The sequence below is a fragment of the Capricornis sumatraensis genome, chromosome 2 (genome assembly GCF_032405125.1).
Source record: "Capricornis sumatraensis isolate serow.1 chromosome 2, serow.2, whole genome shotgun sequence".
NCBI lineage: Eukaryota > Metazoa > Chordata > Mammalia > Artiodactyla > Bovidae > Capricornis > Capricornis sumatraensis.
In genome coordinates this window covers 119,677,275-119,702,288 of record NC_091070.1, presented here as the reverse complement: position 1 = coordinate 119,702,288, position 25,014 = coordinate 119,677,275, and the positions used below count along the sequence as shown (strand labels likewise).

Here is a 25,014-nt window from a genome sequence, read left to right as displayed (position 1 = left end):
ATGTTTGGTAGTATAGATGTATTAAATGCATTTTCAGTGTAATGTATTTAACCTCACAATGATTTTATTGGGATGTAGCTCCCATCATAAGTTGAGGAAGATGTGAATACACTTAGGAGCAGAAAACTTCTTCCCTTCTAGTTTATGTGGCTAGCCTATTAATTAAGTTGATATAGATTAACTGGAGAAAAACAATTTTAATTTCATACATATGGGAGTTCCATAAGAATATGAGACTCAAAGGCAGTCAGGCAGTTGAGGCTTATATAAACGTTCTGAGCAAAGGAGAAGAGGGTGCTGTGCTATGTTGTGCTTAGTTGCTCAGTTGTGTCCAACTCTTTGCTACCCCATGGAATGTAGCCTGCCAGCCTCCTCTGTCCATGGAGTTCTCCAGGCAAGAATGCTGGAGTGGGTAGCCATTCCTTTCTCCAGGGCATCTTCCTGAGCCATGAATTGAACTGGGGTCTTCTGCATTGTGGTGGATTCTTTACCAGTCGAGTTACCAGGGAAGCCCAGAGACGAGGGTAGGGGACTTCAAAGGGAGGAAGACAGTTCATAAGAAGATGAGAAGAGCAAATGTTTGGTAAACAAATGTTTTCCAGGCCATGGAGATAAGTCTTCCTGATACAAACAGTTATTTCTGCTAATAGCTTTGATCCTAGTATAGGCCTTGTGAAAAGTGAAAGTGTTTGTTAGTCACTCAGTTGTGTCTGACTGTTTGCAATGACTGTAGCCCACCAGGCTCCTCTGTCTATAGAATTCTCCAGGTGAGAATTCCCTTCTCCAGGGGATCGTCCCAACCCAAGGATCAAACCTAGCTGTCCTGTATTATGGAAGATTCTTCACTGTCTGAGCCACTCGAGAAGCCCGAGTAGGCCCTGTACCTAAACTCTTTTAGACAGTTAAGTGAGTGAGTGAGTGAGTGAGTGAGTGAAGTTGCTCAGTCGTGTCCGACTCTTTGCAACCCCATGGACTAGTAGCCTACCAGGCTCCTCTGTCCATGGGATTCTCTAGGCAAGAGTACTGGAGTCAAGAGTACTGGAGTGGTAACCAACAAATCACAGAAGAAATCAAAAAAGAAATCAAAATATGCATAGAAACGAATGAAAATGAAAACACAACAACCCAAAACCTGTGGGACACTATAAAAGCAGTGCTAAGAGGAAAGTTCATAGCAATATAGGCATACCTCAAGAAACAAGAAAAAAGTCAAATAAATAACCTAACTCTACACATAAAGCAACTAGAAAAGGAAGAATTGGAGAACCCCAGAGTTAGTAGAAGGAAAGAAATCTTAAAAATTAGGGCAGAAATAAATGCAAAAGAAGCAAAAGAGACCATAGCAAAAATCAACAAAGCCAAAAGCTGGTTCTTTGAAAGGATAAATAAAATTGACAAACCATTAGTTAGACTCATCAAGAAGCAAAGAGAGAAAAATCAAATCAATAAAATTAGAAATGAAAATGGAGAGATCACAACAGACAACACAGAAATACAAAGGATCATAAGAGACTACTATCAGCAGTTATATGCCAATAAAATGGACAACGTGGAAGAAATGGACAAATTCTTAGAAAAGTACAATTTTCCAAAACTGAACCAGGAAGAAATAGAAAATCTTAACAGACCCATCACAAGCACGGAAATTGAAACTGTAATCAGAAATCTTCCAGCAAACAAAAGCCCAGGTCCAGACAGCTTCACAGCTGAATTCTACCAAAAATTTCGAGAAGAGCTAACACATATCCTACTCAAACTCTTCCAGAAAATTGCAGAGGAAGGTAAACTTCCAAACTCATTCTATGAGGCCACCATCACCCTAATACCAAAACCTGACAAAGATGTCACAAAGAAAGAAAACTACAGGCCAATATCACTGATGAACATAGATGCAAAAATCCTCAACAAAATTCTAGCAATCAGAATCCAACAACACATTAAAAAGATCATACACCATGACCAAGTGGGCTTTATCCCAGGGATGCAAGGATTCTTCAATATCCACAAATCAATCAATGTAACTCACCACATTAACAAATTGAAAAATAAAAATCATATGATTATCTCAATAGATGCAGAGAAGGCCTTTGACAAAATTCAACATCCATTTATGATAAAAACTCTCCAGAAAGCAGGAATAGAAGGAACATACCTCAACATAATAAAAGCTATATATGACAAACCCACAGCAAACATTATCCTCAATGGTGAAAAATTGAAAGCATTTCCCCTAAAGTCAGGAACAAGACAAGGGTGCCCACTTTCACCGCTACTATTCAACATAGTCCTGGAAGTTTTGGCCACAGCAATCAGAGCAGAAAAAGAAATAAAAGGAATCCAAATTGGAAAAGAAGAAGTAAAACTCTCACTGTTTGCAGATGACATGATCCTCTACATGGAAAACCCTAAAGACTCCACCAGAAAATTACTAGAGCTCATCAATGAATATAGTAAAGCTGCAGGATATAAAATCAACACACAGAAATCCCTTGCATTCCTATACACTAATAATGAGAAAGTAGAAAAAGAAATTAAGGAAACAATTCCATTCACCATTGCAATGAAAAGAATAAAATACTTAGGAATATATCTACCCAAAGAAACCAAAGACCTATATATAGAAAACTATAAAACACTGATGAAAGAAATCAAAGAGGACACTAATAGATGGAGAAATATACCATGTTCATGGGTTGGAAGAATCAATATAGTGGAAATGAGTATACTACCCAAAGCAATTTACAAATCCAATGCAATCCCTATCAAGCTACCAGCCATATTTTTCACAGAACTAGAACAAATAATTTCAAGATTTGTATGGAAATACAAAAAACCTCGAATTGCCAAAGCAATCTTGAGAAAGAAGAATGGAACGGGAGGAATCAACTTGCTTGACTTCAGGCTCTACTACAAAGCCACAGTCATCAAGACAGTATGGTACTGGCACAAAAACAGACATATAGATCAATGGAACAAAATAGAAAGCCCAGAGATAAATCCACACACATATGGACACCTTATCTTTGACAAAGGAGGCAAGAATATACAATGGAGTAAAGACAATCTCTTTAACAAGTGGTGCTGGGAAAACTGGTCAAACACTTGTAAAAGAATGAAACTAGATCACTTTCTAACACCACACACAAAAATAAACTCAAAATGGATTAAAGATCTAAATATAAGACCAGAAACTATAAAACTCCTAGAGGAGAACATAGGCAAAACACTCTCAGACATAAATCACAGCAGGATCCTCTATGACACACCTCCCAGAATACTGGAAATAAAAGCAAAAATAAACAAATGGGATCTAATTAAAATTAAAAGCTTCTGCACAACAAAGGAAAATATAAGCAAGGTGAAAAGACAGCCTTCTGAATGGGAGAAAATAATAGCAAATGAAGCAACTGACAAACAACTAATCTCAAAAATATACAAGCAACTCCTGCAGCTCAATTCCAGAAAAATAAACGACCCAATCAAAAAATGGGCCAAAGAACTAAATAGACATTTCTACAAAAAAGACATACGGATGGCTAACAAACACATGAAAAGATGCTCAACATCACTCATTATCAGAGAAATGCAAATCAAAACCACAATGAGGTACCACTTCACACCAGTCAGAATGGCTGCGATCCAAAAATCTGCAAGCAATAAATGCTGGAGAGGGTGTGGAGAAAAGGGAACCCTCCTACACTGTTGGTGGGAATGCAAACTAGTACAGCCACTATGGAGAACAGTGTGGAGATTCCTTAAAAAATTGCAAATAGAACTACCTTATGACCCAGCAATCCCACTGCTGGGCATACACACCGAGGAAACCAGAATTGAAAGAGACACATGTACCCCAATGTTCATTGCAGCACTGTTTATAATAGCCAGGACATGGAAACAACCTAGATGTCCATCAGCAGATGAATGGATAAGAAAGCTTTGGTACATGTACACAATGGAGTATTACTCAGCTGTTAAGAAGAATTCATTTGAATCAGTCCTGATGAGATGGATGAAACTGGAGCCGATTATACAGAGTGAAGTAAGCCAGAAAGAAAAACACCAATACAGTATACTAACACATATATATGGAATTTAGAAAGATAGCAATGACGACCCTGTATGCAAGACAGGAAAAAAGACACAGCGGTGTATAACGGACACTTGGACTCAGAGGGAGATGGAGAGGGTGGGATGATTTGGGAGAATGGCATTCTATCATGTATACTATCATGTAAGAATTGAATCGCCAGTCTATGTCTGACGCAGGATACAGCATGCTTGGGGCTGGTGGATGGTGATGACCCAGAGAGATGTTATGGGGAGGGAGGTGGGAGGGCGGTTCATGTTTGGGCACACATGTAAGAATTAAAGATTTTAAAATTTAAAAAATAATTAAAATTAAAATTAAAAAAAAAGAAAAATAAATAAATAAAAAAAATTAAAAAAAAAAAAAGAAGATGAGAAGAGCAAATGTTTGGTAAACAAATGTTTTCCAGGCCATGGAGATAAGTCTTCCTGATACAAACAGTTATTTCTGCTAATAGCTTTGATCCTAGTATAGGCCTTGTGAAAAGTGAAAGTGTTTGTTAGTCACTCAGTTGTGTCTGACTCTTTGCAATGACTGTAGCCCACCAGGCTCCTCTGTCTATAGAATTCTCCAGGTGAGAATTCCCTTCTCCAGGGGATCGTCCCAACCCAAGGATCAAACCTAGCTGTCCTGTATTATGGAAGATTCTTCACTGTCTGAGCCACTCGAGAAGCCCGAGTAGGCCCTGTACCTAAACTCTTTTAGACAGTTAAGTGAGTGAGTGAGTGAGTGAGTGAAGTTGCTCAGTCGTGTCCGACTCTTTGCGACCCCATGGACTAGTAGCCTACCAGGCTCCTCTGTCCATGGGATTCTCTAGGCAAGAGTACTGGAGTCAAGAGTACTGGAGTGGTAACCAACAAATCACAGAAGAAATCAAAAAAGAAATCAAAATATGCATAGAAACGAATGAAAATGAAAACACAACAACCCAAAACCTGTGGGACACTATAAAAGCAGTGCTAAGAGGAAAGTTCATAGCAATATAGGCATACCTCAAGAAACAAGAAAAAAGTCAAATAAATAACCTAACTCTACACATAAAGCAACTAGAAAAGGAAGAATTGGAGAACCCCAGAGTTAGTAGAAGGAAAGAAATCTTAAAAATTAGGGCAGAAATAAATGCAAAAGAAGCAAAAGAGACCATAGCAAAAATCAACAAAGCCAAAAGCTGGTTCTTTGAAAGGATAAATAAAATTGACAAACCATTAGTCAGACTCATCAAGAAGCAAAGAGAGAAAAATCAAATCAATAAAATTAGAAATGAAAATGGAGAGATCACAACAGACAACACAGAAATACAAAGGATCATAAGAGACTACTATCAGCAGTTATATGCCAATAAAATGGACAACGTGGAAGAAATGGACAAATTCTTAGAAAAGTACAATTTTCCAAAACTGAACCAGGAAGAAATAGAAAATCTTAACAGACCCATCACAAGCACGGAAATTGAAACTGTAATCAGAAATCTTCCAGCAAACAAAAGCCCAGGTCCAGACAGCTTCACAGCTGAATTCTACCAAAAATTTCGAGAAGAGCTAACACATATCCTACTCAAACTCTTCCAGAAAATTGCAGAGGAAGGTAAACTTCCAAACTCATTCTATGAGGCCACCATCACCCTAATACCAAAACCTGACAAAGATGTCACAAAGAAAGAAAACTACAGGCCAATATCACTGATGAACATAGATGCAAAAATCCTCAACAAAATTCTAGCAATCAGAATCCAACAACACATTAAAAAGATCATACACCATGACCAAGTGGGCTTTATCCCAGGGATGCAAGGATTCTTCAATATCCGCAAATCAATCAATGTAATTCACCACATTAACAAATTGAAAAATAAAAATCATATGATTATCTCAATAGATGCAGAGAAGGCCTTTGACAAAATTCAACATCCATTTATGATAAAAACTCTCCAGAAAGCAGGAATAGAAGGAACATACCTCAACATAATAAAAGCTATATATGACAAACCCACAGCAAACATTATCCTCAATGGTGAAAAATTGAAAGCATTTCCCCTAAAGTCAGGAACAAGATAAGGGTGCCCACTTTCACCGCTACTATTCAACATAGTTCTGGAAGTTTTGGCCACAGCAATCAGAGCAGAAAAAGAAATAAAAGGAATCCAAATTGGAAAAGAAGAAGTAAAACTTTCACTGTTTGCAGATGACATGATCCTCTACATAGAAAACCCTAAAGACTCCACCAGAAAATTACTAGAGCTCATCAATGAATATAGTAAAGCTGCAGGATATAAAATCAACACACAGAAATCCCTTGCATTCCTATACACTAATAATGAGAAAGTAGAAAAAGAAATTAAGGAAACAATTCCATTCACCATTGCAACGGTGAATTGCTTTGGGTAGTATACTCATTTTCACTATATTGATTCTTCCGATACATGAACATGGTATATTTCTCCAAAGCAATTTACAAATTCAACGCAATCCCTATTAAGCTACCAGCCATATTTTTCACAGAACTAGAACAAATAATTTCAAGATTTGTATGGAAATACAAAAAACCTCGAATAGCCAAAGCAATCTTGAGAAAGAAGAATGGAACTGGAGGAATCAACTTGCTTGACTTCAGGCTCTACTACAAAGCCACAGTCATCAAGACAGTATGGTACTGGCACAAAGACAGAAATATAGATCAATGGAACAAAATAGAAAGCCCAGAGATAAATCCACACACATATGGACACCTTATCTTTGACAAAGGAGGCAAGAATATACAATGGAGTAAAGACAATCTCTTTAACAAGTGGTGCTGGGAAAACTGGTCAACCACTTTGTAAAAGAATGAAACTAGATCACTTTCTAACACCATACACAAAAATAAACTCAAAATGGATTAAAGATCTAAATGTAAGACCAGAACCTATAAAACTCCGAGAGAAGAATATAGGCAAAACACTCTCCGACATAAATCACAGCAGGATCCTCTATGATCCACCTCCCAGAATACTGGAAATAAAAGCAAAAATAAACAAATGGGATCTAATTAAAATTAAAAGCTTCTGCACAACAAAGGGAAATATAAACAAAGTGAAAAGACAGCCTTCTGAATGGGAGAAAATAATAGCAAATGAAGCAACTGACAAACAACTAATCTCAAAAATATACAAGCAACTCCTGCAGCTCAATTCCAGAAAAATAAACGACCCAATCAAAAAATGGGCCAAAGAACTAAATAGACATTTCTCCAAAGAAGACATACAGATGGCTAACAAACACATGAAAAGATGCTCAACGTCACTCATTATCAGAGAAATGCAAATCAAAACCACAATGAGGTACCACTTCACACCAGTCAGAATGGCTGCGATCCAAAAATCTGCAAGCAATAAATGCTGGAGAGGGTGTGGAGAAAAGGGAACCCTCCTACACTGTTGGTGGGAATGCAAACTAGTACAGCCACTATGGAGAACAGTGTGGAGATTCCTTAAAAAATTGCAAATAGAACTACCTTATGACCCAGCAATCCCACTGCTGGGCATACACACCGAGGAAACCAGAATAGAAAGAGACACATGTACCCCAATGTTCATTGCAGCACTGTTTATAATAGCCAGGACATGGAAACAACCTAGATGTCCATCAGCAGATGAATGGATAAGAAAGCTTTGGTACATGTACACAATGGAGTATTACTCAGCTGTTAAAAAGAATACATTTGAATCAGTCCTGATGAGATGGATGAAACTGGAGCCGATTATACAGAGTGAAGTAAGCCAGAAAGAAAAACACCAATACAGTATACTAACACATATATATGGAATTTAGAAAGATGGCAATGATGACCCTGTATGCAAGACAGCAAAAAAGACACAGATGTGTATAGTGGACTTTTGGACTCAGAGGGAGAGGGAGAGGGTGGGATGATTTGGGAGAATGGCACTGTAACATGTATACTATCATGTAAGAATTGAATCGCCAGTCTATGTCTGACGCAGGATACAGCATGCTTGGGGCTGGTGGATGGTGATGACCCAGAGAGATGTTATGGGGAGGGAGGTGGGAGGGGGGTTCATGTTTGGGAACGCATGTACACCCGTGGTGGATTCATGTCAATGTATGGCAAAACCAATACAGTATTGTAAAGTAAAATAAAGTAAAAAATAATAAATAAATTAAAAAAAAAAAAAGAGCACTGGAATGGGTTGCCATTTCCTTCTCCAGGGGATCTTTCCTACCCAGGGATCGAACCCGGGTCTCCTGCATTCCAGGCAGACGCTTTAACCTCTGAGCCACCAGGGAAGTGGGAGTGGCAAAAACAAACAAACCCCAGAAAAGGAGCTCTTCCCGAGTCAGCTAGGCCTTGATTACCTTCAGCTCTGAATAATCCATATGCCAACGTAGCATAATTTTTGGTGTTGTAATCTGTACTCCCTCCACCCCTGCCTCAGGTATATCTCATTAATTTTAACTGTTGTATAGCATTCTAGTGTATGGATATATCACAATTGATTTATCTATTCTTCTCTTGAACTTTTAAGTTATTTGCAACATTTTCTGACTCTCATGTCATCGCCAAATTGCTTCCTAAGTGGTTACCAATGTAGATCTTCATTGCTCAATATCCTCTCTAATGTTCTATGCCAGAATAATTTTTTGTAATCTGATTGGTATGAAATGATATTTCATTATATCTTAATTTTATGTTTCTCTGAGCATTGTTTTAAAAATGCCACTTGGCTGTTAAAATTTCTATTTTGGTGAACTTTCTTTTTATATGTTTTCCTGTTTTTCCCCACCATACAAAGAACCATCACCATACAAAGAACTTATAAATATCAAATTAGAGGAAGAACTGACTCATTTGAAAAGACCCTGATGCTGGGAAAGATTGAAGGCAGGAGGATAAGGGGATGACAGAGGATGAGATGGTTGGATGACATCACCGACTCAATGGACATGAGTTTGAGTAAACTGGACATGAGTTGGCAATGGACAGGGAGGCCTGGCATGCTGTAGTCCATGGGGTCACAGAGAGTCGGACATGACTGAGTGACTGGACTGAATTGAAGAAATTGCCTCACTATTTTTCAAAGTGAATATGTCATTTTACTTTTCACCAGTAATACCAGCTCTTGGTATTGCCCACATTTTAAACTTTGGCCATTCTAGTGTTTGTGTGGTAGTATCTTACTATGTTTTAATTTGCATTTCTCTGATGACTAAGGACATTGAGCATCTTTTCAAGTACTTATTGGTCATCTTGTTTGGTAAGTGTCAAATCAGAGCTTTTGTTCATTTTAAAACTAGGTTGTTTGTCTTGTTTTCTCGAATTAAAAAATATTTGTATATTCTGGGTTATTTGTGAAGGACTGGGTCTTGGACAATAACTATTTAAGTTAGTTTCTAGTATGACCACCTGTGTGTGAGAGTGAACTGAAGCAGAGATGAGACAAACCTCAGTATTTCATCATCATTATTTATTGTCAGTTTTAATGCAGTCGTTTATTTGAATCCAGAGACTTGAAACAAATATACTACAGTCAAACTAAGAAACTGTAAAGTAGTTGCTGACAGTATTTTGTTCCATTGCTGTATAAATGATATTTTCCTCTGAGGAAGGCCAGTGAACTACAGAGGTAGTTTGGAGCCATTGTGTTTTCATGCTCTCTCTCTATTTTTTTTTTTTAACCTGGAGGAAATTCTTAGTAGTAGGAGTCAAAATCTTTCTTGCTGAAACCAAGTCAGAGCTAACATTTAGATCCTTCAATCCTGAATTGATTCATCCCTGCCCTTTAAGAAAAAAATGCTCTCACTCACAGGTTAGGGAGAAGCACCTGGTGCCAATTTTTAATGCCTCTTGTTAGTTTATTCATTAAAAATGCAGCTAAGAAAAGGAGCTTGGTGGTTTTGATAAGCAAAGATGCTATTGATGCTACATCTTTGCTTTTAGGGTCTTTTCTGCCACCATCCATTGTGGAGTATACAGAAAATTATGGTCCATGTTTCTATAAGCGAAGCTTTGGCTCCAGAACTGGTAACACATGTATAATTTTTTGCTCTTTAGAGATGAAAGATTAGTTTTGGCATCATATGATGAGTAAGGAGCTGTCAAAAAGACACCTCACCTAAACCCCAAGCTCCTTAAATGTTTTGCATTATTCTTCTGAATTTATTTTCATACATCATTTATTTAACTCTGTATTTCCTAGCAAAGTAGTCCCCATACCCTACATTCTTTGGAAGGAACACAATAACAAGGAATTAATTACAGTTACATGTTTAAAAGGAAAAGACAGAAATAGATATATCTACTTTTAGAAAGAAGTTTGGTAATGAATTGCTTGTATGTAAGTTTCATATTTTTTAAACTACTACTTGAGTTCACTTCCATTTACTATTCATCACTTGAATTAACACCTCTGCTCTTTGACATACTCATAGAGTGGAGTGCTGCTCCGTAACTTGTAGAAACTTGAGTTTGTATCTCTCCCTCCATAGTGACCTCCTTCTCTCTGGTCATAATAGCCACCCTGTCTGTTATCCTCCTTGCAAATTAACAATGTATTGCTAGTGTTAGATCTAGATTCTCCATAGCATGGTGTAAACTGTCTAAAGCCACAACTTGAGGAGCTTTCCTCTTGTCTATAACTACCTCCTGGTTGCCCTTCTTTACAATTTAAATAGCTGTAGCCAGATTCCGTTTGACCCTGGCTGCATCCTTGGCTTTGTTGCCTACACGTTTCTGATGGTCCACAAATACTCTCATATCCATCAGACTTGCTACTTGTTGGGCTACAACTCCTACTTCTTTCTTTTTGACTGTATCCTGAGCATTCCTGGCTGTTTCTTCTTGATTGATTGGGAGTTGAGCCTATTTGGGGTCTACTATACCCACCGTGAATGCCACTTGAACTTGACCTACATCTCCCTTGTAATTCATATTGCTCATAGCTAGAACACTGACCAGATCCAGAATCACATTGTCCAGAGCTAGATGAGTGACATGAGCCAGGCCCATGTTGTTCAGAAGTAGAACACTGACCCAAGCCTGATCCATGCTGACTCTGGGTAGAACACTGACCTGAGCCAGATCTGTGTTGGCCATAGCTAGAAGACTGACTCCATCCAGACCCAAATTGACTGTGGCTAGAGGACTGACTTGAGCCAGTGCCACACTGGACATGGCCAGAAGACTGTCCTAATCCAGACCTCTGTTGACTATAGTGAGAAGATTGACCTAATCCAGACCCACATTGGCCATAGCTAGAAGACTGACCTGATCCAGATATATGTTGACCATAACTGGAAGACTGACCAGATCCAGATATATTTTGACCACAGCTTGATGATTGTCCTGAAGTAGACCCATGGTGTCCATATGTAGAGGACTGACCTAAGCCACATCCATGTTGACCAAAGCCAGATGACTGTCTTGAGCTAGAACCATGCTGACCACAGCTAGAAGACTGACCTGAGCCAGATCCTTGTTGTCTGCAGCCAGAAGACTGACTTGAACCATACTGACTTGAGCCATGTTGACCATAGCTGGAAGACTGACCTAAGTTAGATCCCTGTTGGCTGCAGCTTGATGACTGTCCTGAAGTAGAACCATGTTGTCTGTAGCTAGAGGATTGACCTAGGCCTGAGCCATGTTGACCAAAGCCAGATGACTCTCTTGAGCTAGAACCACGCTGACCACAGCTAGAAGACTGACCTGAGCCAGATCCATGTCGGCTGTGGCCAGAAGACTGACTTGAGCCAGATCTGTGTCGGCGGTGGCTGTAAGATTGACTTGAGCCATACTGACTTGAGCCATGTTGACCATAGCTGGAGGACTGACCTAAGTTAGATCCCTGTTGGCTGCAGCTTGATGACTGTCCTGAAGTAGAACCATGTTGTCCATAGCTAGAGGACTGACCTAAGCCAGATCCATGTCGGCTGTGGCCAGAAAACTGACTTGAGCCAGATCTGCGTCTGCTGTGGCTGTAAGATTGACTTGAGCCATGTTGACCATAGCTGGAGGACTGACCTAAGTTAGATCCCTGTTGGCTGCAGCTTGATGACTGTCCTGAAGTAGAACCATGTTGTCCATAGCTAGAGGACTGACCTAAGCCAGATCCATGTCGGCTGTGGCCAGAAGACTGACTTGAGCCAGATCTGTGTCGGTGGTGGCTGTAAGATTGACTTGAGCCATGTTGACCATAGCTGGAGGACTGACCTAAGTTAGATCCCTGTTGGCTGCAGCTTGATGACTGTCCTGAAGTAGAACCATGTTGTCCATAGCTAGAGGACTGACCTAAGCCAGATCCATGTCGGCTGTGGCCAGAAGACTGACTTGAGCCAGATCTGTGTCGGCGGTGGCTGTAAGATTGACTTGAGCCATGTTGACCATAGCTGGAGGACTGACCTAAGTTAGATCCCTGTTGGCTGCAGCTTGATGACTGTCCTGAAGTAGAACCATGTTGTCCATAGCTAGAGGACTGACCTAAGCCAGATCCATGTCGGCTGTGGCCAGAAGACTGACTTGAGCCAGATCTGTGTCGGCGGTGGCTGTAAGATTGACTTGAGCCATGTTGACCATAGCTGGAGGACTGACCTAAGTTAGATCCCTGTTGGCTGCAGCTTGATGACTGTCCTGAAGTAGAACCATGTTGTCCATAGCTAGAGGACTGACCTAAGCCAGATCCATGTCGGCTGTGGCCAGAAAACTGACTTGAGCCAGATCTGCGTCTGCTGTGGCTGTAAGATTGACTTGAGCCATGTTGACCATAGCTGGAGGACTGACCTAAGTTAGATCCCTGTTGGCTGCAGCTTGATGACTGTCCTGAAGTAGAACCATGTTGTCCATAGCTAGAGGACTGACCTAAGCCAGATCCATGTCGGCTGTGGCCAGAAGACTGACTTGAGCTAGATCTGCGTCTGCTGTGGCTGTAAGATTGACTTGAGCCATGTTGACCATAGCTGGAGGACTGACCTAAGTTAGATCTCTGCTGGCCACAGCGTGACGACTGTCCTGAAGTAGAACCATGTTGCCCAAAGCTAGAGGATTGACCTAAGCCTGAGCCATGCTGACCAAAGCCAGATGACTCTCTTGATCTAGAACCACACTGACCAAAGCTGGAAGACTGACCTGAGCCAGACCCATGTCGGCTGTGGCCAGAAGACTGACGTGAGCCAGACCTGTGTTGGCTGTGGCTATAAGACTGACTTGAGCCATATTGACTTGAGCCCTGTTGTCCATAGCTAGAGGACTGACCTAAGTTAGATCCCTGCTGGCCACAGCCTGATGACTGTCCAGAAGTAGAACCGTGTTGTCCATAGCTAGAGGACTGACCCAAGCCAGATCCATGTTGACCAAAGCCAGATGACTCTCTCGACCTAGAACCATGCTGACCACAGCCGGAAGACTGACCACAGCTGGAAGACTGACCTGAGCCAGATCCATGTTGGCTGTGGCCAGAAGACTGACGTGAGCCAGACCTGTGTTGACTGTGACCAGAATACTGACTTGAGCCATGTTGACCATAGCTAGAGGACTGACCTAAGCTCGATCTATGTTGGCCACAGCTTTGTGACTGTCCTGAGGTAGAACCATGTTGTTCATAGCTAGAGGATTGACCTAAGCCAGTTCTATGCTGATTAAATCCAGAAGACTCTCCTGAGCCAGACCTGTGTTGTCTACAGCCAGAAGACTGACTGGAGCCAGTCCTTTGTTGGCCATAGCTAGATGTCTGACTTGATTCAGACCTATGCTGGCCATGATTAAGAGATTGACTTGATCCAGAACTCTGTTGGCCACAGCTGGATGAATGACCTGACCCAGATCCATACTGACCACAGCTAGTAGAGTGACTTAAGCTAGATCCATGTTGGCTACAGTTCGGTGACTGTCTTGAAGTAGAACTATGCTGTTCATAGCTAGAGGATTGACCTATGCCAGTTCCGTGGTGACTAAAGCCAGAAGCCTGACTTGAGCTAGATCTATGTTGTCCATAGCCAGAGGATTGACCTGATCCAGACCCATGTTGGATACTGCTAGATGGCTGTCTTGAGCCTGACCTGCGTTGGTCATAACTAGATACCTCACTTGAACTAGAAGTAGAACAGTTTCCTTGTTCTTCACAATTTCCTGATTGATATCCTTCATTTGATTCATGCCATCTCTGCTGAGAAGGCTGGCTTGAGCCATAGCCATGACCATAACCAGCAGGCTTATTTGAATTTGACCAGTGGTCTTGTCCTCCACAACTCCCTGAGATGAATCCATGATGCTCCTTACTAGGTGACTGGCTTGGTTTTTTCTTATGTTGTCTATTCCCCGGAGATTCATCTGAGTCAGACCAGTTTTGATCAGAACTGAAAGACTGATCCTCTGAGTGGCTCACATGCCCTTCTTCTCCATAAGTGCCTGACCAATTTCCTGAGTTTGATCTTGTTCTGTGGTTGCTTGAATGAGTATAAACAACTTCTTCACTCCTAGACCTTTTGTGCTGATGAGAGCCATGCTTGTTTTTCTTGCTACCCTTGGAGTGGCCTGAATTTGACTCCCTCCTTCTTTCCCTAAAGCTTTGCCTGTCCCCAGAACTAGACAAGCCTCCTTGATGCCCAGTTATTCTGGACCTGGACCTAGACCTGTGTCTAATGCTGCCTCCCGAGCCTCTGGAATGGGAATCATTCTCTCCTTCACTCCAACTTAAGTTACTGGAAGATGATTTTTGCCCTTCATCCTCCTCTTCTATTTCACTCTGTTCCTCTTGGTCCTGGTGACTGTGATCTCTTTGCTTTGACCCTGAAGCTTGGCAGTAATCTTTGCTGACGATTTTATTACAGGCCCGAGCCAGCTTGAATATCATCAGAAGGTACTCAGTAAATTGTACTTTCTTGTTATGGTCTTGATCTAGATTTTGCATGATGATATCTACAGTGTCTGGATCATCTGGATTCTGTATAGGAACAAAGTACAAAAGGAGGCTCTGTGAGTGTGCAGCACACACTGAGCTAACCAGCTAAAGGAAGACTGTAGAAATGTGAGTGCTTAGCTTAATTAAGTGAAGCTCAATCTCATAGTCCTTTAGGCTGGACTGCCCCATTCTTGGCAGAAAGAGAGAAAGGAATATTCAATGAAGACCTAGAGGAGGATGCAACTGGGGATGACAAGGAACAGGGAATTATTTTTTAAGGAATGAGTCAAATGAATATGATTAGCTAATTTATAAATAATAACAACCACTGGGGGTTCAAGGATGGTTAATGAGAGGAAGTGATGTCTTTTGAGTGATGGGTTGGATTAGTCAAATAAAGAGGTAGAGAAAGGGGAGGGGAGAAAGGTTGTTGCAGACAGAGGGAACAATATGAAAAGAGAGCTGGAGTTGAAAGAAAGCATGGCTCATACAAGGAACTGAGAGATTCGGGATTGCTAAATGTGGAGTCTCAATAGTCAAGAGATATGGCTGGAGAGATAAATCAGGACTAGATCATGCGTTTTGAGTTGTGCTAAGGAAATTTGGAATTTTAGCACTGGGAACTGTGAAGGATTTTGAGTTGAGCTGTGAAATGATTCTATTTGCATATAATATTGAGCTTGGAAGTAGAAGGTGGTCTGAACCCAAGGATTAGTAATAGTGATGGAGAGAAATGAGCTGTTGAGAGACTGTTGGTGAATTTTATGGGGTTGGAGAGTGGAGGATCCTGCTGAGAGAGAAAGCCAAGAATTGCACCAGATTATGCCTTGGTTGAAGAGGAGTAAGGAGTTTAGAGGGGCAGATGACGAATTTCACATTTGGTATCGAATTTAAGACCTCCATACGAATCCAAATAAAACTATTCAGTACACAGCTTGATTTAATGAATTGAAGATCAAGAGCTAGATCTAAGTTTACAAATATTTACTCCTTAGCTAACATTAGAGGGTGGTATTTACTTTATTTTATGTTTTAGGAGTAACATGCTAGTTTCCTGAACTCAGAAGCATTATTATGCCAGAATCTCAGAAATGGACAGTGGTCAGGATATCTGAAGAAAGGCAAAGAAAGGGAAGAAGATAAATTTCATCTATTTTTCAGTTTTTCTGAGAACCAGCTCAGTTTCTTTCCAGAAGAATTACTCACACAGGACATTGTTTAATCCATTGATTTTCCCCCTATTGTTTAGTAGGATCACTTCCCTTGGACATGTTATGGAAAAATTATGCATCAACTTTTGACCTTACTGCAAGCCTGTGCTAAACTCTGTTATCACCAAGTAGGAAAAGTCCTCTATGAGTTTGACATCTATGACAAAAGGGTAGGAAGGGGTGACAAAAAGAATTGCAGCTGTGTTCAGTCCTGACATGGAATTCTTACCTTCAGAATTTGACCAAACTCATTTTCCAAAAGTTCTTTCAGTTCTGCCTTGTTCAACATGTCACACTCCCCATCCTGGTTGGCATATTGGTAGAAAATATCGATGACAGTAATGATGCTTTTTAGGAGTTTTGACATCCTTTTGTAAATTCAAATTAACCTAGAGGGAAAATAAGGACAGAGATCCACCTACTATTATCCTTTTCTCATGTTTAAATAGATAAGTAGAGTCATTTGTAATAATTGTGCAGCATTAGTCAGCCATAATTAATTTCATCCTGTCGCAATCAAGAACCAATCCAGAGTTGAATGACTGGTTCAACCCAAGTAGCAAGAAAGTGATGTAATTAGGAACAGTGTCTCTTCTTTCTATGCCTTAGTAAACGCAGCAGCAATCACTTTCTGTTTCAGGCTCCCTGCTTCTACCAGGGATAGTTTTAAGAGCTTTGTTGTGGAGCTATAGGAATCCTAGGTGCTCTAGTCTATCCACTTCCTCAGTTCTCTCTAGATACAACCCTCACTCTAGGCAGGGACAGCCCCATCATCTTTGTTTGTGCCTGACTCTAGCTGAGAGGCACCAGGACTCACTTGGATGCTCAAGACTCTAGGCCAGAGGAAGTAGACAAAATAGGCAAAGCCAACCATAAGCCTAGGCAATATGGAGCTAGGGGCTGTTGGCTATGAGGCTCAGCTTCTGTTTTTATTCTTTAAACAGGACTGACCCTCAGTCTTCGGGCTTCCCAAGTGGTCCAGTGAGTGGTAAAGGATCCTCCTGCCAATGCAGGAGACCCAGGAGATGTGAGTGCAATCCCTGGGTCAGAAAGATCCCCTGGAAGAGGAAATGGCAATCCACTCCAGTATTCTTGCCTAGAGAATCCCATGGACAGAGAAGCCTGACAGGCTACAGTCTATGGTGTAGCAAAGAGTTGAGTGTGACTGCAGATGATGAGCATGACTCTCAGGCTTTACAGCAGAGAGAAAAATCTCAAAGGAGGCAAATTTCCTGGTGGATAACGAGCCTTGTGATCTTTAAGGAAATGACACCAAAGAAGGACATACTACTCATCTCAGTCTTCACTTTCCTCCTCAACAAAGTTAAATTTATACCAAAGTTCCCCCAAGTATATATATTAAAAAGGAGCCTGGTACCCAGAGCCTGTTTGCCTTAGAGCACGTCATGGATTCTCATAATTTATACCCCTAAATGCTCCTCACTTACCTGGTTCACCAGAGGAACAAGTAGGATGGAGGCTGAAGTAGCTTACAGGGTGCTGCTAATGGGGACAGTGGCCTTTTATAGAAGGAATAAAGGTCCATCTTAGGGAGGAGCTGCTCTCTTTGAGATGTCCTAATTCATTCCCACACAAGTCCAGTTCCACCTCCATCTCCACCTTGTCACTTCCTTACCCACCCACCTGAGATTGCATTAGCAGTTCCCAAATCTGGGCTAGTATCAACCCCACCTGCCAGAGACCTCTTTGCTGTTCAACAAGGTATGAAGCATAATGTACTGATTATGAATTATCAACTTTAATTGAAGTTGAGTGGAGTGTGTGCAGGGACACCAGAGACCAAATGTTGATAAATCATGAAATCAGATCTTTAGAAAGAACCCTGAAGATCATCTAGTCAAACTGTCTTTTTAAAACTTTTTTCTTATTTAAGATTCCAGTCAAGGTGTCACCCATGCTATTATTAACTCTTGGAATGGATAATGATTGCAGAGGCTCTTTTATCTCTTTACTTGAGTCTGTTTATGAGACCATAGTGTGTGCCTGTGTGTGTGCTAAGCCACTCAGTCGTGTCCAACTCTTTGTGACCCCATGCAGTGTAGCCTACCAGTCTCCTCTGTCCATGGAATTCCCCAGGAAAGGATACTGGAGTTGGTTGCCATGCCCTTCTCCAGGGGATCTTCCTGATCTAGGGATCGAATCTGGGTTTCCTGCATTGCAAGTGGATTCTTTACTGTCTGAAACCTTAGTGACCATTCATAAATGCAGCTTTCACTCAACCAGTATTTAACCTTGGAAAGAAATCCAAGCTCTTTCTAGCATGGTATTCAGAGTTCCTCATAATCTGGCCTTTGGCCACTCTACAACCACATCTGTTTACTCCCTATTCTTCTTTGTGCTCAACCAGTAATTAACTTCATAAACATTTCTGAATATATCATACTATTTCATATATATATTTTGGAATATGTTTTGTTGTTATCTGCTTGGAAAATTGCTATTCATTTTTGAAGCTTACCTTTCATATTCTGTAGGAAATCTTTCCTGAATTACTTAAGAGAGAGATATAATTTTATCTCTTATTTGTATTAATCACACACTATCATAGCCTTTTAAAATTGTCTTACTATGTAATTAATATTAATAAAATTAGAAAATATAGATAAATATAGAAAGGTTAATGAAAATGCATGTACTCTTATTGCCCAGAAATAGCTGCTGTTAGTTATATGATGGATATCCATTCATACACACACGTATTTATTTGTCCATGTGCCTTTGTCACTTCCAGGCTATGAACTCCTTAGAACAGAGAACAGGCTTTATATAAGCTCTGTGTCATTTGCAGACACACCACATTGGTTGGCACATAAAGGTCCCCATAGATGTCTGTCAAATTGAATTGAAAGAGGAGTAAAGCTCATGACTGCAGTATCTGCACTGATCACTTCTGTTTTTTCACAGGTTAGGGTCTGCCTTCTCTCTTCCTCTGTTCTCTTCAGAGGACATGATTTTCCCTGGATATAAACTAAATCTTAACTAAATCTTCCTTTACACTAGGAATCGTCCCTGAAGACTTTACACTCCGTCTGTTGGAAATGTGTAGCACAAGTCTCACTGAAGCTGGGTGAAGTGACATAGACTTACAGCTTACACATTATGATCATCAGGGATTGGGAAGGAGTGGTAGCAACTATTGGGAAATGATAAATTATATGATTCCAAATTCAACCATTATTAGGCTGCATGCTTTGTTCTAAGTGTTACTCAGAGAGCTGCAGAGTCAGTATCCATTCTGTGGCCATGTTTCCTCTGGATGCCTGATTTGGGCCAGGTTGTCACGCTTCATCAGAGGTGTGACCGAGACTGTGGAATTGCAGGGGAGGTGGAATTTGTTGAGGGCTAATTTCCTGTAGGAGCTGGCTGTCACCACAGAGGGAAGAACGCATTGTGGGTGAAACATGTTTTTGGGGCCCCTGCAGGAGGGGTTGGCAAGCTTTTCTGTATTAAAATTATTAATTTAATAATTAATAATTATTAAATTATTAGGATCAGGTATTAAATATTATAGGCTTGTAGACCAGGTGGACTTTGTTGCAACTACTCACCTCTGTTCTTGTAGCGTGAAAGCATCATAGATGATGTGTAAACAGATCAGCATGGCTGTGTTTCAGTAAAACCTATTGACTGACTTGACCCTTAAATTTCATAATTTCACATGTGACATATTTTTTTTTCCCAATCCTTAAGGGTATAGAAAGCATTCTTGGCTGTGTGCCATTTTTAACAAATCGATGATGCCCTATGTATGGCCTGTGGGCTGTAGTTTGCCTCCTGCTGGCCCTGTTCTGTATTTACTTGCCAAGAAAGGAGAGGAGAATTATTCACAGGAGATGAGAAACTAAAGGGAAGAGAAGGTCTGGGAAGTGTGGGACGTCAGAACCACAAACAGTTGGGAGAGAAAAGTGTGTATGTCTGTGAAAATCAGCATACATGAGGTGGCAGGAAGGGGAAAAAGTGACTGTTCAAGGGTGGTAAATTTTGACTTGATATTAGGGGTAAACTTTTAACATCTGTGTTGGCTGAAAGTGCAGTGAGCTTTTTACAAAGTAACTGTATTTATTGTCAGGGGTATTAAAGGAACTTTCATGTATCATGTAGCAGTTTTAATCCTTTCAGTACTTTATTTCCTGATTTTCCTCCAAAATCAACAACTGGTGTTTGATGAGCTTTACTTCTCAGTTTATTGTCATGAGAAAACAAGCATGTTGAGTGTGCCTTTTGGCCTCTTGTCTACCTTTTGAGAATTACTAATGTCAGAGTTGGAATGATTGTCACAGAAGTCCTTTCTAAAACTGAGATTTGTGATTTTACCAGAGCATGTTCTTTACATTAACAGGGTGGGCATGAAGTCCTGTTCCCCAGTCCACCATCAGTTTGGTTCTTGGTTTTCCCCTTGGAGGTGACAGGATTCAGGAGAAGAGATTTCTTCTTCTTCTTTTTTTTTGCATTTCAAAAAATTTTAGAACTGTTTTATTTTTTAAAATATAAATTTATTTATCTTAATTGGAGGCTAATTACTTTACAATATTGTATTGGTTTTGCCATACATTGACATGAATCCGCCACAGACCTATTATCTGCTGTGCCCTTATGTACTTCATTCTGTCAATCCTCACAACAACCATATGATGTGGGTAATCTTACCTCCATTTTTCAGATGAAAAAACTGAAGTTCAAAAACAAAACTTGTTTCTAGTCACTCAGTTATTGAGAAGGAGGATTCAAACTCAAATTTTTTTTTCTTCTCTTGGAAAAGAAAGGGTGTGAAGGACAGTTCATGAGGACTCTAATTTTAACAAAACAAAACAACCAATAAACAAATAAGACTGGTGAGGATAAATAGCTCCTTTCCACCCCTGTTCAGTCACATTTTCACCCTTGTCTGCAAGGCGCACTGTTCCTATAGCGCCATCTGCTGAGTCTGATGGAAATGCTAGGGAAAGCCTCGTCCTTTTACCTTCAAATCCTCAAGTAATTTCTGAGTGTTCTTTAAAGTTTAGTGTCTTTGAAAGAGGAGACTGTGTAAAGACATGGGAATAACTGCAGAGAGTGTTTCTGGTCTTGATTAGGGGATAAATGGAATCAAAAGAAGTTAGCTGTAATATAAAACTGGCCAGGAAGCCTTTCCCCTCATATTCTCCCTAGGTACAGGGCTAATTTCTTCCTTATCTCAAAAGAATAAACAATGGATCTTGTATAATTTTATAGCTTTGTATGATATGTTGATCTATTTTAAGCTCCAGTCCCAGGCCCTGGAATATATCTGCTTGAGGACTGGCCTTCCTTTTCCTATTCTGTCTCAGTATTCTCTCTTTTTTTGGCCACCTGATGTGAAGACCTGACTCATTGGAAAAGACCCTGATGCTGGGAAAGATTATGAGATGGTTGGATGGCGTCACCAACTTGATGGACATGAATTTGAGCAAGCTCTGGGAGTTCGTGATAGACAGGGAAGCCTGGTGTGCTGCAGTCCATGGGGTTGCAAAGAGTTGGACACGACTGAGAGACTGAACTGATTCTCACTTTTCTCCTTGAAGTGCTGACAAATGCCCCATATACTGGGAATCTAGTGCTCATTCTTACTTGTATCCTTTTATTTATTCTGTCAATATCTTTCACTAGTGTGTTTCTATCTCTTTAACTTGCTATTTGATTCTCTTATTGACATGGCCATTTATAGCTTAAGGACCCCTTAGTTCCTAAATATGTGAGGCTTTCTGCATGTACACCTAGTCCATCAATGTGGGCAGGTGAAGGAGGGTGATTGGGAGTGCTCCCTAGGGATTCTCCAGGTGTTACAGAGGTGGCACAAAAAACCTGCTAGCATGGGAGACAGCAAAGGGATTGTTGGAACTTCATGTGTGGGAGGGGGTAAGCTAAGACCTTGGTTGTTGGGAGTGAGATCCGGAACCTTTGTCTTTTAGTGTGTGTGTGTGTGTGTGTGTTAGTGGGGGTGGAGGAGGGGCATGGGGATGGGGAAGGGCAGAGGAAGGAGAGGGCTGGAAGAACAGAGGAAATGTAGTGAATCTTTTGAGTGTGAAGCTGATTGGGCCTTACTTTCCTTTCTGACCTTTTCTCTTTTTACTTGCCCTCTCCTCGTAGACTCTGCTGCTTAGAATCGGAAGCCCCACTGCTTCCTTGTTATTCTCCAGAACCTTCAGGCACACTCTTCCCTTAGGAATTTTATTTTAAGAATGTCTTCCCTCAGCCTCCATTTGGCTTAATCTTTTATCTCCTTCAAGTCTTTGTTGAAATATTACCGCCTCATAAGGCGTCCCCTGCTTGTTCTATGCAATCCAAATGTCTAACATACTATATTATGGTTGGCTTATTTATTGTGTAGTGTTTTGAGCAGAGGGGAGGCATGATCTGATTCACTGCTGTGTTACTTGACAGTAGGGAGATGAGGTCGAATCAGGAAGGTCAGTGAGGTGAGAGATGAGGGAGTGGGAGTACCCGTCTTCTGGCTTGGATGACTGTGTTGTTATCATACACACTGAGAAAAGCAATGCATGAGAAAGGGAGGGCTTGAGATAGGAGACGATGAATTGTCATCTAAGTTATCTCCATCATCTTATTCTTCCCACCCATTCATAACTCTGCTTTCTAAGAGAGCAGTGAGCACTCCCTGTCTCTGACTTCCTTATCTTCTATTTACTTGTCAACCCTTTATGACCTAAGTTTCAGGATATTTTGAAGGCTCATCTTCAAGTCCTGTAAATGCTTTCGTTCTGCAAAGTTCCATCCTTAGTTCTCAGCCTGTCTGGATCAATTTTTTTTTAACCACTTACAAAGTTAGATAATGGATAATGAATGAGGCAAGACAGAATATTTATGCTTTTTATTGGCAACTTTTATGCAGTTAGACAGTCTGAAACCAAACACTTGAAACCTCTGTCTATAAACTCAAGATATTGCAGTCATAGTGATCTGATGAGGCTGTAAGACCTAATAGGTCAGCTTTGAGTCACATGTAATATCAGACTTGGCAGAAACTTCAAAACTTGAGTGCTCATATTTAACTCTTATTGAATCCTGCAGTTGATGGTCTTCCACCTCTGTTAGATTCAGACTGATCACTGGTATCAAATTAAGTTTATAACTTATTCTTGAGTTCAGTTCAGTTCATTTCAGTCACTCAGTCCTGTCCAACTCTTTGCGACCCCATGAACTGCAGCACTCCAGGCCTCCCTGTCCATCACCAACTGCTGGAGTCTACCCAAACCCATGTCCATTGAATTGGTGATGCCATCCAACCATCTCATCCTCTGCCGTCCCCTTCTCCTCCTGCCCTCAATCTTTCCCAGCATCAGGGTCTTTTCCAATGAGTCAGCTCTTTGCATCAGGTGGCCAAAGTATTGCTGTTTCAGTTTCAACATCAGTCCTTCCAATGAATACCCAGGACTGATCTCCTTTAGAAGGGACTGGTTGGATCTCCCTGAAGTCCAAGGGACTCTCAAAAGTCTTCTCCAACACCACAGTTCAAAAGCATCAATACTTTAGTGCTCAGCTTTCTTTGTAGTCCAACTCTCACATCCATACATGACCACTGAAAAAACCATAGCCTTGACTAGACAGACCTTTGTTGACAAAGTAATGTCTCTGCTTTTTAATATGCTGTCTAGGTTGGTCATGACTTTCCTTCCAAGGAGTAAATGTCTTGTAATTTCATGGCTGCAATCACCATCTGCAGTGATTTTGGTGCCGCCCCCCCCAATAAAGTCAGCCACTGTTTCCACTGTTTCCGCATCTATTTGCCATGAAGTGATGGGAGTGGATGCTATGATCTTAGTATACTGAATGTTGAGCTTTAAGCCAACTTTTTCACTCTCCTCTTTCACTTTCATCAAGAGGCTAAAGTTCTTCACTTTCTGCCATAAGGGTGGTGTCATCTGAATATCTGAGGTTATTGATATTTCGTGAGTACCTAAAATGAAATCCTTGCCTTCCTGTCTTACCTGTTGATCTGAACTCTGAATGATTAGAAGCAGATCCTAAGTGATCAAGCCTAAGCTTGTTGTACTTTTAATCCCAAATTTCAGTGACTGGAATCAAGGCTTAATGTTCTGTTCTATTATGTTCAGGCATCTGTAGTCATATTTAGCACTTCTGTAACTACGATGTTTGTAGTTACAACCCAGACGTTTGCCTTTGTCTCTACTAATGGCTGTCTGTATGTGATTAGACCCAAATTGACCTTGGTTTGACTTGTCTGTCTTCTGAGTGTACTATCTCCTGCCTAATTATTACTGTGCCTAAATTTTTCATGGAAATAACTTGTTGTATACATTGTTCTTTTGGTGTTGGATTCTGGCTGCTCTAACATTTATTTATGGCTAGACCCTGAATTTCTAACATTGTCTTCAGAAATGTTCATGAATGGATCTTTTGGGGAGTTATTTTTTTGGTTCTGTTTGTCCATGGCCCCTACTCACATTGTCTATAGGTTTATGTTGACTCTTTGAGTCTCCTTTACCACCGCTATGGAGAAGGAAATGGCAACCCACTCCAGTATTCTTGCCTGGGAAATCCCATGGACAGAGGAGCCTGGCAGTTTAGACTGAGCACGTCACACCATAAGGAGATGCACTGTGGACACCTGAAATGCCTCTGAAACCATTTCATTGTTTGGTAACACTGAGGTGGACTATGGGAAGTAAGTGACTGTCTATCCAGTCTCCTGGTTGTCCATTGTCACTGGACTGAGTAAAATTAGATTACTACTGTTTGTTTGTACTAAATCTAGACTGCAGAGGTGAGAAGTGTCTGGAGCTCTCTCTTAAATGACTGTGGCTGGATCCATGTCTTCT

General features: G+C 40.7%; 2 protein-coding genes and 1 non-coding gene across 3 annotated transcripts in view; all 3 read right to left on the bottom strand.

Annotated features, from left to right (window-relative positions):
* LOC138098087 (hornerin-like) overlaps positions 1-14,335 on the bottom strand; it is a 63,364-nt gene extending 49,029 nt beyond the window's left edge. Inside the window, exons 1-5 of the mRNA XM_068994335.1 lie at positions 14,156-14,335; positions 13,360-13,820; positions 12,661-13,275; positions 12,287-12,591; positions 11,462-12,175 (exon numbers count right to left, since the gene is read on the bottom strand). Coding sequence (XP_068850436.1) covers positions 11,462-12,175; positions 12,287-12,591; positions 12,661-13,275; positions 13,360-13,820; positions 14,156-14,335 — 2,275 coding nt within the window. The remainder of the gene's footprint in view (positions 1-11,461; positions 12,176-12,286; positions 12,592-12,660; positions 13,276-13,359; positions 13,821-14,155) is intronic.
* On the bottom strand, positions 8,296-8,367 carry TRNAS-GGA (transfer RNA serine (anticodon GGA)). The gene has a single exon. It is a non-coding gene; the product is annotated as a tRNA-Ser (tRNA).
* Positions 14,336-14,449: 114 nt separating the features above from the next.
* Positions 14,450-16,547, bottom strand: LOC138098078 (hornerin-like). The gene is made up of 3 exons (XM_068994323.1): positions 16,410-16,547; positions 14,771-15,011; positions 14,450-14,514 (listed from the first exon to the last, which is right to left on the bottom strand). The coding sequence occupies exons 1-3, from the start codon at positions 16,545-16,547 to the stop codon at positions 14,450-14,452; spliced, it is 444 nt and encodes a 147-aa protein (XP_068850424.1).
* Positions 16,548-25,014: the final 8,467 nt, after the last annotated feature.